This window comes from Hyaloscypha bicolor (genome assembly GCF_002865645.1).
Source record: "Hyaloscypha bicolor E unplaced genomic scaffold K444scaffold_35, whole genome shotgun sequence".
Classification (NCBI taxonomy): Eukaryota; Fungi; Ascomycota; class Leotiomycetes; order Helotiales; family Hyaloscyphaceae; genus Hyaloscypha; species Hyaloscypha bicolor.
In genome coordinates, this window is record NW_020194537.1 from 94263 (window position 1) to 111603 (window position 17341).

The 17341-nt window shown below is 35.9% G+C and overlaps 4 protein-coding genes across 4 annotated transcripts; all 4 read right to left on the reverse strand.

Moving 5' to 3' along the window:
* Positions 1-10013: 10013 nt before the first annotated feature.
* K444DRAFT_555100 (glycosyltransferase family 15 protein) lies at positions 10014-12407 on the reverse strand. The gene is made up of 4 exons (XM_024876688.1): positions 11689-12407; positions 11286-11643; positions 10946-11236; positions 10014-10899 (listed from the first exon to the last, which is right to left on the reverse strand). Exons 1-4 carry the CDS (start codon positions 11931-11933, stop codon positions 10234-10236), a joined length of 1560 nt encoding a protein of 519 aa, XP_024741270.1. The 5' UTR covers positions 11934-12407; the 3' UTR covers positions 10014-10233.
* On the reverse strand, positions 12213-15757 carry K444DRAFT_660475 (Hira-domain-containing protein). The gene is made up of 4 exons (XM_024886466.1): positions 15575-15757; positions 15396-15470; positions 15121-15339; positions 12213-15059 (listed from the first exon to the last, which is right to left on the reverse strand). Exons 1-4 carry the CDS (start codon positions 15609-15611, stop codon positions 12262-12264), a joined length of 3129 nt encoding a protein of 1042 aa, XP_024741271.1. The 5' UTR covers positions 15612-15757; the 3' UTR covers positions 12213-12261.
* Positions 15758-15835: 78 nt separating this feature from the next.
* Positions 15836-16663, reverse strand: K444DRAFT_609075 (uncharacterized protein). Its single transcript, XM_024879508.1, has 2 exons — positions 16533-16663; positions 15836-16482 (listed from the first exon to the last, which is right to left on the reverse strand). The coding sequence occupies exons 1-2, from the start codon at positions 16635-16637 to the stop codon at positions 15895-15897; spliced, it is 693 nt and encodes a 230-aa protein (XP_024741272.1). The 5' UTR covers positions 16638-16663; the 3' UTR covers positions 15836-15894.
* On the reverse strand, positions 16630-17332 carry K444DRAFT_304595 (GroES-like protein). The gene has a single exon (XM_024871752.1). It carries the CDS (start codon positions 17208-17210, stop codon positions 16698-16700), a length of 513 nt encoding a protein of 170 aa, XP_024741273.1. The 5' UTR covers positions 17211-17332; the 3' UTR covers positions 16630-16697.
* Positions 17333-17341: the final 9 nt, after the last annotated feature.

The window sequence follows — 17341 nt, forward strand, 5'->3', positions numbered from 1 at the left end:
CAAGAGGTCTAACCGTTGATCGAGCTTTGCTGAAGGACGATATCACGTCACCCCGTAGATCTCTTACAAGCTTTTATTCAAGAGGTTACTCAAAACGTTGAAAACTCAACAAATGTTCTAACTTGATATCACACAAGAGTTACAGCTTAAGGTAAACGAACCAATGCGAGGCTACGTGATGATATACGTGACTAGGGTAGCATAGGCCTTTATCGTCACAGAAATGGGAGAGGTGAGCATCTGGATCATTTCGGACGGCGAAGAAAATCTTTAGGATATTTGGAGACTCGAAGATGGATTTGAGTGTTTGGCTGTTGATGCTACGTGCGGAGAAGGCTTCGGAGTTAAGGGAGTGGATGTTGAAGGGGTAAGTGGTGCATGTTGGATGGATGTCTGGTTGGAGAATTGAGACTGAGCAGTGGCGGCAAAGGTGTCTAAGACGCCTTTGAGGTCGATGTAAAGTGATGGTGGGTTTGTCGGTAGGTTTATCAGTGTGTCGATGAGAGCTGATACTTCGGTAGTGTGGCTGAGTTCAAATCTAATTAGCAATACACATAGAATTGTTGCAATGTTTTGGAGGTTGACGACTTGATTTTTCAGCTCACGCGGGGTAAGCACTCTATATATACATCTGGTATATAAACTACAGTGTACCAGCGTACACTCAGTTCCAACAAGAATGAACTTGTTGGACGGACTTACCTGACTAGATGAAGTACCATGTTGAATTGCCGCAACTACTGAGGCCATTAGCGGGCTAGCGGACAAATCCGAGAAGCGAAAAGTGATTTTCTGATTTTCGCGCCCACCCCCCCCCACACCTTACTAAAAAAAAAAAAAGTATAACATATATGCCTTATTCTCGACTACTCCTAACCCCCCCTTAGCTTGCATGGTCCGTAAGGCAAATCCCATGGATTACGAGGCACATCTCCATCTCCCTTACTCTCTATATCCTCCGTACTGCCTATATTACTCGAATTATCTATATCTTCTTTATTCCCTTCTCCTCTAGTATCCTTACCCTCCTCTACTATAATCTCCTTCCCTATTGCCTTCTAACCTTATATCTGTCTTTATACTCGCTTTCTATATCTTATAGGCAGTCAAGGCTTTAGTATAAAGGATTTTGCAGATACGGAGCAAGGCTTTCCAGACTTAGTAGGATTAGTATTAAGTTAATAAAAAGTATAGATTTTACTATTATTATTATATCTGTAATTTGTATAAGTACTATTAAATTCGCCTTCTATAACTATATAGTATTTAAAAGGGCTCCTCGGTCTTTTTTTATTACTATAAGTAATATAAGCTTGAGAGGATTTGGTTCTGCAAGTATATATTAAGCTTATCTCCAGATTTGCCTTGCCTTTCTCTAATTTCTTTAGCTTCTTGCCCTAGTATAGCTCTATCTTTCTAACTTTAGCCTTATTATTAATTCGCTTTACTATTTTAGTAGTATTATTAGATAATATAAGGAGATTAAAGTATTATTACAGAAGAAGAAGAGGAGATTATATATAAAAAGGAGGTTAAGGAGCAGAGAAGTTTATTAGTTAAATATATTAACGGGAGAGAATATTATAGACTAAATCTGGATTATTAAAAGGTATATTATAAATATTATCTTTTTACTTATTTATAGCTTTATTGCCTTTTCTATTGCTTTTGCTTTTACTAGAACTATTACCTAAAGCCATATTTAATATATCTTTAATAAAGAAAAGCTTTAATAATAGTATTATATATTAGAATCGAAGTTATTTTTAAAAGGAGATTAAGATTAAAGTTAAGGCTAAGGTTAAAGCTAGTATAACTATATCTTTATTATTTATTTTTAGGATATAAAGATATATATTTAATATAATTATTTAAATCTAAATAAATTTATAATAAATAATACCTAAAAATAGAAATATTAGTACTTAATAGCCCTAGATTAAATATATTTAAATATTAAAAAAATTATAATTTTAGATATTATAGTTATAAAGATAAAGATATAAATATTTTTTCTCTTACTAATTTATAAAAGCTAAGGCATACTAATAATAATTAAATTATACTTAACTTATATAATTAGCTAATTTATTTTACTAATTATAAATAATTTAAGATAATTTAAATCTCCTTAAATCTCTATATATAGCTTATTATATAAACTTCTATATTTCTATATTTAGTAATACTATAATTATAATTTTTAAATAAGAAGAATTCCCTTATTCTAATATATATAATTATATTTATTTCTTATTTTTCAAATATATAATTATTAAATTAGAAAGGCTCAAGAATTCTAAGTAATACTTTTTTCTAAGAAATATATATCCTTAATAAATAGTAAAAGTAAATATAGAATTATATAATAATATAACTATTCTATATTAGTAACTTTATTTTCTATAAAACTATAACTTTATTTTATTTTTATTCTAAAACCTCTATTTTTCTTTTATATTTTTTTGATTTTACTATTAATACTAAGAGCTTTTATCCTCTACTAATACCTTTTTTATTAATAACTTTATTAATACCTTTATTAATATTTTTATTAATACTAAGAGCTAGTATTTAACTATTTTATAACCTTTCTTTCCTTCTCCTTACTTTTCTTTACCCTTCCTTCTTATTTCTTTTCCGAATTCCTTTTCCGAATCCCTTTTCCTTTAATACTTCTTCTATTAATACTAAGAGCTAGTATCTAACTGCCTTATAACTTTCCTCTCCTTTTCTAAATTCCTCTAAACCCCTCCTCTAAATTCCTCTTCCTTTAATACTTCTACTAATAATACTAAAAGCTGGTATCTAACTACTACTTCCGGGTTACTTTTATCTAGAACTCCTATACTATAAGTCTTTAATTCACTTACTTCTTAGAAAGCTAAATTTTAGATCCCTCCTTTCTTTCTCTAATATTTCCTTTTTCCTTTTTCTAATATCTCTTATATCTTTAGGCCCTTTGAAAATACCTTCTCTTAAACTTCTAAAAAAGAGGCTAATTCCTATTTAGATCTCTCTGAACTTTAATATCTCCTCTTTTCCTTTAATACTTATAAAAGCCTTTAAGCTACTACTAAGTATCTCTATTCTTTGTCTTAGAATATATACTAACTTATTTTTATAGGAAATAGCCTTTTTTCCTCTAATCTCGACTTCTTTAATATATATTCCTTGCCTTTGGGCTATTTAAATATTTCCCTATTTACTTTTATAAAATATATACTAACTTATTTTTTAGTTTCTCTTACCTTATCTTTCCTTTAATATTACTATATATATACCTAGTTAGTACTAGTTCTTATAACCTATAATTAGGCTTTCTATTTATTAAATACCCGGATATTTTATTTTATTTTTGCTTTATATATTTTGTTTTATATATTTTACTTTTCTTTTATTATAAATTAGAACTTAAATAGTATTTACCTTAAGTACTTATATTCTCGGATATATAAGACTTCTATAAATCTTTCGGAATTATAAACTAGCCTATTTTAGTTTAGAAGAGCTTTCTTAAAAGTATTCTAGGAATTATAGTATTTACTATAACTTTCTCCAAAAATTAATATAGTATAGGTATTTCTAGTCTATTTTCTCTTTATAGAATAAACCACTGCCTTAAGTCTATATAAAAGTCCTAATTATTTTTCGAGTTAAAATATAAGTACTTTTTATTTCTATTAAATTAGGTATAAAGAATAATAGGTGCCTTTAGACTAGATTATAGTACTAGTTAAATACTAAGACTTTTTATACTTATCTTATAAACTTATAGTTTGAGATATATTATATTTAATAGGACTTTTATATCTAATTACTTTATACTATAGTAAAATATCTTAGTATTATAGTTAGGGGAATTCTGCTTTATAATCTTATTTATTACTTATAGATTTTCTAGCTAATAAGTCTTAGCTAATAGCTAAGAAACTTATTAGCTATTTTATTTAAAGTCTCTAGGAGCGGGAAATTACCTTAATAAAGACTTAGTATTAAAAATAGGTTTAATTAATTAATCCAAACGAGGAGTTTATAATAGGAGTTTCTATATATAAGTAATTCTATATAATAAACTCAAGTCCCTATTCCTGGTTATATAAATAAGCTATATAAGAAACTCTTTCTGGCCTATTAGAATAGTTCCTGTCTCTAGTTATATAAGTTATAATATATAATAAATTCAAACTTTTCTTGAGTTATTTTTGGAAGAATTAGTAAGCTTTTCTAGATAGACTTATTAAGGCCTTAGTTTTTAAAGATATTAGTCTAGCCTTCTTATTTCCTTCTTGGATAATAGTTTAGCTCTCAGGAATTATATATAAATATTAGAATAAATAAGAAGATATATTATATATGCTTTCTAAATAAATTAGGATAGAACCTATAGAATTCCCGTAATATTTTTATTAAATCTATAGTACTAGCTAGTAAAGACTTTAATAACCTTAATAAGACTTGAATTACAAGTCCGGCCTTTAGATTTCCTGCTTAACTTAAAGGTTAAGTAATCTATAATAGGTTACTTATTATAGAATATATTATATTCTTTTTCTAAAAAGTACTAGGTACTAGTAATAATTCAGAAGTCCTAAAGCCCTTAAGACTCTTTATAAGTTTCGGGCTTTAGGGCTTTTCTATAACTAGCTAATTATATAGAATTATATAATTATATGAGTCCGGTATTAATATAAAGTAATTAGTAACTTTATATATAAATATAGTACGGTTTTTAGTATAACTAGTCTAATATATTATATATTTATATATAAATACCTATAATTTTATTATTATAATATAATATATTCTTAATATATCCTTAATATAAAAATCCCTTTATAATCCTAGACTTTTAGAAGCCTTCTTTATACTAAAAATAAAGTATATAATACTATTTGGGTATTAAACTCAAAAGGTAAAGAATTATAAAGGCTCTAATAATTATAAGACTTTATAAACTTAAATAAATTTAAGTATTATAAAAGTATTAAATTTAGTAGCCTAACTTTTAAATTATATAAGAACTAATTAAAGAGTATTACTTTAAAGTATTAATTATAAATTCCAAGTATATATATATTTATAAGGAAATAAGACCTAAAATAGTACTAAGCTAATTATAAAATATAGGAAAAAGTATATTAGATATTAGGCCTATTTTTTCTTAATTATTTTAACCTTAGCGGATATTTATATATAATTTATTAGACCTTATATAATAGGTTTACTTAGGAGAAGTAAGATTAATTAGCTTAGGAAGTTTAATAATAATAGTTAGACTTTTGTCTGGGGTAATAGGCAAAGTACTAGTAATAGCCCGGGTACTTTGGGTTTTACCTATAAAGCTAAAGATATTATATCTATTAATTCTCTATATCTAATAAGGAAAAGAGATAGTATATTTATATCTCTAATATACCTATTATTATAGAGTAATACTTATATAGTCTATAAGATTAATTATAGTTCTCTTTACTAGAGGAGAGGATAATAAAATTAAAGGAGGATCTAATAGCCTATTACTATTATTATTATTATTACTATTAGGATTAGCTTTAATAGTACTTTTAGTAGTACTTTCTGTATTATTTTATAGCTTTTAAAAGTCGGTAAATAGAGAAGAATCCTGGTATATATAAGTTAATTAAACCTAAAAATAAAAAAGGATCTATAAAAAGAATAAAGAATAGAAGCCAGAATTAAAAGAGAGAATTATATATATATCTTTATTTACTTACTAGTTTATTAGATTTCTCCTTACTCTTAAAGTCTTATATCTATACTAGTAAGTAATACTTTTCTAGGCTTTCTAGGCCTTCTTAGTCTATTATTTAATCTCCTTAAATTACTATACCTTCTAAGTATTTTCTAGCTTTTTATAAGTAATTTTAAAATAGAAATCTTTATATAAAGTCTTTTTCTAAATATTTTCTAGCTTTTTATAAATAATTTTAAAATAGATATCTTTATATAAAGTCTTATTCTAGTATAAAATAAGGAAAATTATCTAGATACCCTTAGGGCCCAGATATATACTATAGCAGGAAAGGTTAAAGATAGTTTAAATAGAACCTAGTAAGACTATAAGTTCCTAGGCTCTTTTACTATTAGAACTAGTATAGAATACTAGTTTATTTATATTATTAATAAATTAATAATAGCGAATAGGTCTACTAATATAGAAAGAGAAATAAGAAAGTAGCTATTAAGAAACTATATTAGAAAGAATAGAAAAGACTTAATTATTTATTTTAAATTAAAAGTTATTTATTAAAAAATATCTATTAGAATTCATATAGAGAATCTAATAAAAGAAATAGAAGAAAACTTATTACTAACTTCTTTAGAAAGTTAAATAGTTCTTTGCTTAGCTTTCTAATTCTTTATATTATTAAATACCTATTTATAGAGAACTAGCTATAAAACTATAGTCTGTAATTCTATAAGACTAGATCCGGCCACATTTTGATTTATAAGACCTTAAAGGGCTTTAGGTAGCTTATTACTAGTATAAGGAGCTATGGCCTGGGTAGCGGCCTAAGTAATTCTTATATTTATAGCCTATTAAGCTTATATAGTAATATAAATATTATTAGAAAAGTAGTTAGGTTAAGTAATATAGCTTATAATAAAAGGAAATACGAAAGAAAGTAGTTATAGGGCCATTAGAATAAGAGAAGCCTGAAGTAGAGTAGAACTAGTACCTAGTAGCTATATAATAATAGTAATTAGAGAAATAGATATAGTAGATATTTCTGGAAGAAAAGATATAGGATAAGAATATTAAGAAAAGTTAGGAATCTAAAGTATTTCAGGTATAAAAAGAGAAGTAAATATAGATAGAATTCCAGAACTATAAGATTTAAGTTTACTAGTATTATTACTTTAGGCAAGTAAAGCAGTGGCCTTTATATTATATTTATTATTAGTAGATTAATAGAACTCGTAATATTAGATATTATTATACTAGTATTTGGCTATAGGACATATAGTATTAGGATAGGTTTTGAGAAATAATAGTACTATTTTAAGAGATAAGAATTTAAAGATATAGAATATTTATATAGTAAATAAACTTAATAATTCTATTAGTATTATTCTTAAAAGTGAGAAGGGAATTTCGAAAATAATATATTTAATAATAAATAATACTTATCTTAATATATTTAGTTATTTCGTAATTAGCTCATTTAATTATCCTATATTATTAGGAGTATTACTAATAAAGGGCTATTCCTAAGTAAAGTTCTAGATTATTAGGAACTATACGGGTATTCTTCTGGCCTATATATTATTTATATACTCTATATTTATTAGGATAACTTACTTAAGAATTTTATTCCGTATAATAGTAGTATTATATTTACTAGTTAGCTTCTCGAACTCTCCTAATATTAGTAGCTGCCCTAAGGCTATATATATCCGGACTATATATTAGAGCTAATAGTAAGCTTAAATATATAGTTAGTTACCGTTTCTATTAGTATCTCTTATACGAATATTAGCTATATTTATACTATAAGATATAAGCTTCTAATAGTATTATTTTAGTATTTCTCTTAATAGAAACTTATTAATATCTATATTAGTATATAAGTAAACTATTTATATAGAGCTATATAAGGTTATATTACTTACCCTAAACTAAATAATTATTAAGGATTATATTATAAAGCTCTATATTTATAGGGTAACCCTAGTACTATATCTTGCCTAGGGGCTTTATATATAGTCTAAATGGCTTGCCGGCTACTATATTAGACCTAGATCTGTTTTTTCTAATCCTATAGATATTCTATAAGTCCGTAAACCTATATATCTCGTTTTGGATCTATTATATATAAAGTACTAATAAAGTAATTCGGTCCTATAGGTATTAGTAATTATAATTCCCGGTATAGGCCAGTTCCTAAAAGTAGTTCTATATATACTAATCGGAATTAGTTATATAATTCGGGATTATAATACTAGACCTAATAGCCTTAATAAAAAGTAGTATAATTATTAGTACCTAATACTTTCTCCTAATAATAGAAAGAATAAGAAGTAAATATAAAGAAACGGAATTACTTATATATTACCGGTATAGCTAGCTCTTCTAAAGCTCCTATTATTAGGATTTAACTTGCTAATTCTCGGTGCTTTTCCCAGAAATAAAGTAGTTCTCTATATATATAACTAATAAATTAGTTATCTATAAGAATATAAAGTATACTTCGGTAATAAGAGAGAGTTTAGAGCCTTAATTAGCCCTAAAAAAGTAAGAGTAATAGCCTATTTAAGTATAAATCTGAAGATACTACTATATAACTAAATAAGTAATCTAATTAGAGATTCTAATATATATCTAGATAATATTATATAAATAAGTATTAATATAAGTATATATCTCGATTCTAAATAGTAATAGCTTATTATATCTATTAATTAACTAAATCTAGTCCGGCCCAGGTATAATATATTTTCTTTTTTTAGACTATATCTATTATATTTATAATATAATTACCTCGGAATCCAGGAGTTATAATATTATATATAAGTTCTCCCTATAAATAATAAAATATATTAGTAAATAAGGCCCTAATTTTCTAAGCTAGGGTAAAATAGTAAAGTATAGAAAGACTAACCGGATTACTAATAAACCTTATTAATAGAAGTATATATATAAATACTGCTATTTATAACCTATAACCCGCCTATTATTTAGCTTATTCTATAGTATTATAAATAGTTACTTGTCTACTGCTTGCTTATCTATTATAGTTATATAGTAAATAAGATTAAGCTTCTTATATATATAGATAACTCTAGTAATTAAAGCTATATAACTATAATTCTTAAGATCCTTAAGTATTTCCTTATCTATATCTTCCAGATAATATAGGATTATAATCTATATATAAAGGAAAGATATATCTACTATTTGAGTATATATTTGGATATTCTATTCTTATAGTTACTATTAGACTATATACGGATTAACTAAGATTCTATATAAATCTTTTAATCTATTTATAATTTCTTTTTAATTAATATTTATATAAGCTTATTTAGTAATAGCTTTATAATATAGTAATAGATTTATTAAAAGTTATAGTATTATTTTAATAAAATCTATTAAGTTATTTTAATAAAGATTAAGTTCAGAGTATACTTTACTATTATAATATACTTTCTAGTAATATAAGTACTAAAAAACTCAAGTAATATTACTCTTATATGATTTTATTAATTAATTACTAAAAAAAAGTAATTAGCCGGCTTCTTAGTTATTTTAATAGTTTAATTTTCTTATTTCTAATCTCGGGAATATTAAGGAAGTTATTAGACCCTATTAATAGCGTTATCCTAGAAGGGCTTATAGCCTATAGTCACCTGACCACAGTAATTTGCAATAAATACTCAATTTTACATTATACTATCCGGCCCAATTTTGGTACGATTTTACGCGGTAGTATGGGCTCTCACTTCGTTAATTAGACAAGCAAGCAGCCTTACTATTATTGCGTTATCCAAGCCGAAAGTCACGTGTGGGTGCTATACCCCTAATTAGGAATTCTGCCTTGGGGAGGGGGGGGGGTGTGCGGGGCGCCAGTGCGAAAATCAGAAAATCAGAAAATCACTTTTCGCTTCTCGGATTTGTCCGCTAGCTAGCTGTGGGCCTCAGTAGCAACACCAAAACGGGGCCTGAAATACTAGCCATCTCGAAATTTAACGATGCTATTACTGTTTGGATTCAAAGTGAGGAAGCAGATTGTGGAGAGTAAGACAAGCATAAATAGTAGCTAGCAGGCGGCACTCACAGAGATGACGCGTACTAAAGACAACCTTAGTTTATTCTCATTTTGAGAATCATGCAGCACACTACAAGCAGACAAAACAAACAAAGAGAAGAACACCGATCAATATCTTATGATATGCAACGGTCCAGGTTAATGGGGTATCAAGATGGCTCCTTTGCCTTCATAGTTCGTGAGAAGAGATGAAATGAAGGTTCTGACTCAAAGTTAGGACCGCCGGGCTCTCATTCCAACAACTATGTTTGAAGCAAAGGAAAAGTGAATCCGAGAGAAGTGGGGGAGCAGGAAATGAGACCCGGGAGGACATTAAAAGCAACAACTCCTTATACCTATAGGAGGCCTTGCTTCACCTCCCCGGGAACTCCTCTATCGAATGGTTTCGATGAATCTCAAACACGACGAGAACAGAGATTCTGAATACACATCCTACCCTTCACAACTCATCCCCAAGCATTTCATACCCATGATATCCATCCCCACCAAATTCTTTCTCCCCTTCCATTGTCCACCCCTTCTTCTTCTTCAACCACTCGCCTCCTAGAAATTGTCGAATACAAGTATCGGCTGGCTTCCTCTGTGGACTCTCAAGCGGAACCAATTTGTAGAAATTCTCATCCATTCTCGTCGGTTGACAGCTACATTTCCCCTCTCTATGAGGTGGGCAATGGTGGTTGATATCATGCTGATACCCAATGTCTCTGAAAAACCACACCTCGCTCTTCGGTGCGAACATCGCCACGCTCAAAGTATGGACTGGAGCATCGCCAAAGCGTTCATAGTAAAATCCGCCAGCCTCGTCAAGCCAGTTGAAATATTCTTCGTTTGGTTCGCCACGCCAGAAGTTGAGGGAACCAATTTCGAAGTTGGAAAAGAATTGGCAGTTGTTGTATTCATTGCCATTCGTGGAATCGAGGAGCCACCCGAGATCTGCTTCCGGGTGGATGAGATGTGGATGAGCTGTGGCAAAAGCTCTTGTTCGTGTCCAGAGGGAGGGGAAGGAGCGTGCATCGTCGAGGATGTTCATGTTGAAGCCATACTTCATATTGTTATCACGCATGAATCGGAAAACATCGTAATCAATGTCGCAGAAATAATGAACCTGATGGTTCTCAGTTCGAGTCTGAGAGCAAGAATGGAGTGCTTACATCGGGTTCGACTCTCCAATACCAATCATAGTTCTTGAGAAAAGGATGCTTGTAGAAGAATCCGCTGTTCCAGCGGCACATATGGTGATAGCTGACCATCCATCCTTTCCCAACCCCAATCGTTCCAAGATATTCAAGACTATTCATGAACCGCCCTTCATCGATCCATTCCGGAAGTGACCAATGTTCTCTGGGAACTACCTCATAGTAGCATTTCGCAGATGTCAAATTGCGCGTAGCTGCTTTGAATTCTTCGGTGAAAGGTTCGTCATTGAAAAATATCCAAGGGTACTGCATTCCACTATCAATTCAGAGCATGCCTTCAGAAGAAGGGAGCTACCTGGTATTTCCTATTCCATCTGGACTCGAGCTGTCTCATGCTCTGCATCATGCCCTCTAGCTCTGAGTTCCTGACAAGGCTGATCAATGCTGCTCGAGGTTTGCTGCTATGGAGAAGTGAAAAGTTTGGCGGACTCCTTCTCGACACCGCATATCTATTATTCGAGTTCTCTTTCAGCCATCGTATCGGATCTGGTTTCTTCTTGTCTGTAGAAGGAAGTGTAGCTCGTACAGGTTGAAACGCTGACAGGTCGTGAACGGTCGAGGGCATCGAGTCGTGATATGTAGGAAGCAGGATCAATCGCATCAATACCAACGCCAAGAGGATGGTCAACAGAATTAGGCGACGGGAAGAGATGCTATCAAGGTCAGTATGGCAAGAGCGATGGAGTGGGTTATCGTACTGATGCTGCAAAATAGTCAAACCAGGGATTGATACACGCCTAAATCCGCATGCTGACGGTCTCCATTTCTTCGGAGGAGTCTTCCAGAATGTTGAGGAGTCAGTGCTGGAAGCCGAGGAAACAGACCTGAAAGACCAGTTACTGTTCAATGATGAGACAGTAGTCACAGAACGAATAGGAGTGTATGGAAGTGCGCGATTGTTGAACGAGCGAAAGTTGCGGTCAGGCATTGTTGGATCGTCCATGATTGAGGTTCCGCAGTCCGATTTTGGACATTATATCTCATTTTGGGTCACAAGGAAGGAACGAGGCGGGAGGATGCTAAACTAGAAGCAAGCCATCACTTCAAGTGCAGTCGCACTTGCTGTGGGTAATAATTCCATTCTTTTGGAGCAACCTGGATCGTTATTACCGAGACCACATATACCTACACAAATGTCTGCGGACGCCCTCCATCCCGAACATTGAAACTCCGCAAATGCTACCTGAACGCCATCGCAAATGATCAAGTGCAAATAGTTCAGGCCCCATTTTCCTCATCATCCATTCCCAAAACCCTTGCGTACTGAACAGTTAACCTTTGCAGATCTCGGAATTTTCCTGGCAATGATTAGTAACGTCTGCACCAGGTATCGATGTGAACTTACCCAGTATTAATACAACCTCCTTAAGGAGTTCTTTTCTGTCCCAGCCGCATATCTGTTCATCCTCACTCATCCAGCCCTCGCCCTTCTCGGTGACAGCTCCCTCGTTCTTTTCTTGCAGAATGCCTCCAAGAATAGTCCTCAATAGCTCTTCAACCTTATTCTTCAGCCCTTCGGCACCGAGACGTTTGGCATACATAAACAGATAAATCCTGAACTCTTCCTTGGCGCCAAGTTGCAAAGCTGCAGCAACACGATTCTCGAGATGAGCAATGCTGACTCCTGACTCGAAGCTCTCGAATCCTTCTTTCGATAGCAAGGTCTTGACAAGACGTTGCAGTGTATATGCTCTTCCTTTGAGAAGGACCTCGTTTGTGGTATGTCGTTCCAAGTGGGGGATAATACCAGCGGAAACATTGGAAGCACTGACCTGGCCGTTTCTCCGCGAGTCTGGCCCAACACCAGTCGACTGAAGACTGCTAATGGAAGAGTCGTTCGAGTTCCAGTACTGACTGCCAACTGCCCACCAAGCTTCTGAGAGGCGTTGCCAGACAAACATGTTTGGCGAATACAGATAACCGTCACCATTGCTTAAAGTCACAATGATGTGGCCAGTTGAATTGAGATGTGCTGAGGTGACACCAGGGGCACTCGTAGTATGGGTTCCAAGAGAGTGCATGGCAATCTCGAGAACCGGAGCAAGAGAGACTGGTGGGTGGGGTGAGTGGAGAGTCTTGAGGTTCCAGACGTAGCACATCCCCGCTGCGGTGATACAAAGCAGCCACCATTCTCTGCACTCGATGATGACCGGCTGAGATTCTAGAACAAGAGCGTTGAGTATCCTCCTTCCAGCCGGAGTCCAAGTATAGATACTCCCATCCTCACAGGCAGCTGACCAGAAGTTCTTGTTCCCAGTCACGAGAATGACTGCGCGAGGAAGGTAATCTTGCCAAAGAGTGACACCTCTTTTCGTAGCACTAATTCGAGATGGATCTCTGACCTGGCTCGGTATCGTTGCAGGGTTTTGTGCTTCGAAAATAACGTCCTCAGCAGCTTTGGCAGACTCTTCGATCCCGTTTGTACCATTTGTAGTCGAATTCGAAGGCGGTAAGGTTCCACGATCCAAAGATCTGAGGATGTGGGTTCTGATCTTTGGCACTGCTAATCGAACCTGGCTGATAGACATCACCGGATTGACGACAGCTGGCCGGATGAAGTCTGGAGTCGGTACTACACCAGTAGCTGCTGGAACGGGTATCGCAGGCTCCACACCGTTGACGCCATTCACCATAATTTGAACCGGTCCAGATGACATTTGTGGTCGTTTTGGAAGATGCTGCTCTTCCTCGTCTTCGTCGAGGGCTATTGCCTTTCTTTTACTGCCAAGCAGCATTGCAGCAAGACCACCTCTTGGAAGGCCGTCATAAGGTTTCGAAAGATCTAGAATCGATTGTGGAGCGTCGTTTTGGACATTGCTAGAACTAGCAGCCACCAACTGAGATTGAGGCAATGATGAAAGACCAGTTCCAGAGGATGAAACAAGCAGAGGAGCAACTCGCTTCTTTCCTTCCTTTGTGATCGTTACTCGTTGCTTCATTGCTTCCAACTTTGCAGCATTAGGATCAACCGCTGGTGTAGGTGAACTCGTTGCCGTTCCGTTTGTTGCGGGTGCTGCTGGGCCTGTGGACGTCACGCCAGCCATCGGAGTTGATGTTCCATTCCCGTTGAGAACTGGAGGTGGATTCGGACCAGCGTCACCCATGAGAGCGCCCATTCTTCCTTCCGCTCCTCGCAATTCCCCAGCCTTGCTCTTTTCCTCGAGTCGAAGGCCCGCGACGTCCTCAACAACGCCAACACCTCTGCGACCAACGCCAAACTTCTGTAAGGCCTTGTCGTTCTCTGACCACGGGGCAATGAACCCGAGCTCGCCCCTCTCGAATTCTATTGCAATAATACTTCCATCTAAACTCGTTGAGAAGATAGTCAGGCCATCCGGGGTCCAGGCAAGATCTGAAATCGACTTTCCAGCTAGATCTTGGCATACGATCAAGGGCCGCGAAGAACTTGTATTCCAAATACTCAAAGTTTTATCCTGACCTGCACATGCAATGACTGTTACCAGCGCTTGTGTGCTGTAGCCGCTGTTATCCGTGGTCTCTGCGCTTATTTCAAACTTGCTGAACAATCTGGGGTTGAATGTGCACACTTCCGTTGGTCCTTCGTGTCCTATCAGGTTGATATCACTATCCCACCCTCCTCGATTTATAATAGCAACTGAGCTCACAGGGCCATTCACAGCGTTCGCTGCGGCTATGTGATTTCCATCAGGAGACCAAGAACATCTTCGGAAGTAGGTAGTGAGGGGCGATGAAGTAAATGGAGCGACAATGGTATGTTCCAGAACGAAGTTGTTTATCGAGTCGTAGGCAGTGGCATTGGGAGCGGGAGAGGTAAATCGAAAAAGTTTGATGGTTCGGTCGTCGCTCGCGGTAGCAAAGTACTTGTTCGCAGGGTCGAAAGCGATTCCCTTAACATGACTCTGATGCACCGAGAGTGTCTTCAGTTTTTCGAAAGTATGCCCTGACCAAACAACAATTTTCGAGTCCAAGCCCACAGATACCATTATCGAAGAATCGTAAGACCAGCCCAGATCCTGTACATCATTTTCGTGTCCGATCAAACGCCTCAAGATTTTCCAATTCTCTGCCGGAGGTGGTTCATTTGTTCCTAGAATTTATATCAGCATGGTTACATAAAATATGTTATTCCCGCGGAAAGTCGCGCGTACCAAATGAGGCCGAATGTGATGGGGGATTTGTGTCGAGGTGGTAAATGCAGATAATCTTGTCATCGGCCCCGGAAGCCAGCCATCGTCCATTCGGCGCGAACCTGACCGTATGTATCGTGCCAGAGTGGTAGCTCATATGACACAGCTGCTTGGGCTTCGAGTAATTCTCGTCTCCTGCCTGGAGGATGGCGTCGATTGACCAGATCCGAACATGGCCATCTAAATCGCCCATCTCAGCACAACTCCATTATTGCATCGCCTCCCGACATCCTTACCTCCGGCAGCTGTAGCTAGCCTGCTCCCATCCGGCGATACATGACAGCTGTAGACCTCGAAGTCTTTCTGCTCTCCTAAACGTCGAGGCGCAAGGAAGCGCAAAAATTAGCCCAATCTGGTTTCAAAGCTTCCAACTGCCGCCAGAGGATCGGTGTCGAGGGAATGTTGGCAGACATACCACTATGCTTAAGGAAGTCGGGCTTGATGAATCTCATAGCTGTAAACAGGGAAGCGGTGGAGGTAGATTCGCATGGCTAGGTGGTTTGCTGTCAACTCGAAGCAACGCGGTTGAGCAACCGCGACTATTTTCGAGCTTTCGCTTCGCGGATCCAGAAGCGGCTTGGGGGCCAATCTTATGAAAGGTGGGGTGCAGGGCATGCTCATGTGGAGTTACAAAGGAGCCTCACAATTGCGAAGAGTAGCAACTGTGAAGATGGAGAGGCAGTCAAGTTTTACTAATATCTTTCGGAAGACTATTCATTTATCTAATGCTACCGTTCACTTTGTGTCCTCAATCTTGAACACATATTTGGTGGCCGAGTTTACGCCTTCCTTCAGGTTCGAAAGTCCCTTCTCAACGCCATTAAGTCCACCAGGAACGACTTCATGAGGATGGCCTGAGAACCATCCTTGTTGGAGGCCTCGAGAAAACATTCTGAAGAACACATAGCCGAATTCCTTGCCACCTGTGATGATTCCCGCCTCGGCTTTGCCTTCTGATGGATCCATGTGAACAGAGCCAACCATGGTGGTAGATTTTTCGATGTGATTTGGAATTGCGCTAAAATCCTTTCCGGGAAGAACTAAGGTGATCTTGCTGCCGTGTTTAGAGAGAACCTGGCTGATGTTTTGGAAGCTGTTGTGCTCGCTAACGGCGTCGAAGGCATATTTGACTTCTTTTGTCCCGGCCTTCTTCAATGCCTCTTGGATGCCTGTAACAACTGCTGAATCTCCGTTCCGGTAATCGACAATGGTGTCGCCTTTCTTTCTGTCGATAAGACTTTCCACAAATGCTGCACCTCGTCCGGCAACGGCAATGATTGGGTGGATGTTGGACAACTTGGCGAGCTTTATTGCGTACGCTCCCTGCAACGTTGTCAGGGTCAGGACGATAAATAGTTGGCGAGAATTCTTACCACTGCACCAGAAGCACCATAAACAATAAGAGGGGTCGGAGTAGTTGTAGCATTCCACGGTTCTGGAAGTCCCATGCGCATGTAGAGGCCAACTGCTGCTGTCATTGCAGCAAGAGGGATTGAAGCACCCTGAGAGGGGCGTTAGCTCAACCCAGAGCTTGTTATTTATTTCGATTCAAGGATTACCTCTTCAAAGGAAGTTTTCTCTGGTAGGTGGAATGTGGTGTAATCCCAAGCAATAGCATACTCCGCAAAAGATCCATGTGGAGCCATCATCTCGTGAAACGCAGCAACCCGATCCCCTTTCTTGAATTCAAGAACCCCATTGCCAACAGCCTCGACGATTCCAGCAATGTCATCGCCAGAGTTGTGAGGATCTCCGATTTGAGGTCTCTTCCAATCTTTGGGATTGGAACCAGAGTATACGACTTTAATGAGAACTTGGCTGGTTCCTGGCTTGGGGATTGGAACATCGTGAATTGTGACCTTTGGGCCCTTAGCAACAATTGCTTCCTTCATATTGAATCGTGTTGACGTGGTGAACTTTCTCTGGGTTCTCGGACGAATGTATAGGTGGCAGCAATTGATGGAGGCAGGTCGGGATCTCCAAGAGTAAATTTTTACTGCTCGATTGTAGAGGTTTCGACTGGTTCTTGGAAGTACCGTTGGAGCAGTCATGGCAGACTATTGGGGGTATTTCTTCGTTCGGATTTGTAAGGACTGATGCAATAACTCATGACGCAGGTGTGGGGTGAGGCCTAGGGCGTCCGTCACGGCCGGGCTCGGCAATGTAAAGGAGGCCAGGTACC

Bases quoted from the DNA above. Each gene is read 5' to 3' on its own strand.
- K444DRAFT_555100 (XM_024876688.1), bottom strand. From the start codon at position 11,933: ATGGACGATCCAACAATGCCTGACCGCAACTTTCGCTCGTTCAACAAT. The intron at 11,237-11,285 runs GTAGCTCCCTTC...AGTGGAATGCAG, and splicing joins GATGGAATAGGAAATACCAG to TACCCTTGGATATTTTTCAA. The intron at 10,900-10,945 runs GTAAGCACTCCA...GAGAACCATCAG, and splicing joins ATTGGAGAGTCGAACCCGAT to GTTCATTATTTCTGCGACAT.
- K444DRAFT_660475 (XM_024886466.1), bottom strand. From the start codon at position 15,611: ATGAGATTCATCAAGCCCGACTTCCTTAAGCATAGTG. The intron at 15,471-15,574 runs GTATGTCTGCCA...CTCGACGTTTAG, and splicing joins CGACTTCCTTAAGCATAGTG to GAGAGCAGAAAGACTTCGAG. The intron at 15,340-15,395 runs GTAAGGATGTCG...TGGGCGATTTAG, and splicing joins GCTAGCTACAGCTGCCGGAG to ATGGCCATGTTCGGATCTGG.
- K444DRAFT_609075 (XM_024879508.1), bottom strand. From the start codon at position 16,637: ATGACAGCAGCAGTTGGCCTCTACATGCGCATGGGACTTCCAGAACCG. The intron at 16,483-16,532 runs GTAAGAATTCTC...ACAACGTTGCAG, and splicing joins ATGGTGCTTCTGGTGCAGTG to GGAGCGTACGCAATAAAGCT.
- K444DRAFT_304595 (XM_024871752.1), bottom strand. From the start codon at position 17,210: ATGACTGCTCCAACGGTACTTCCAAGAACCAGTCGAAACCTCTACAAT.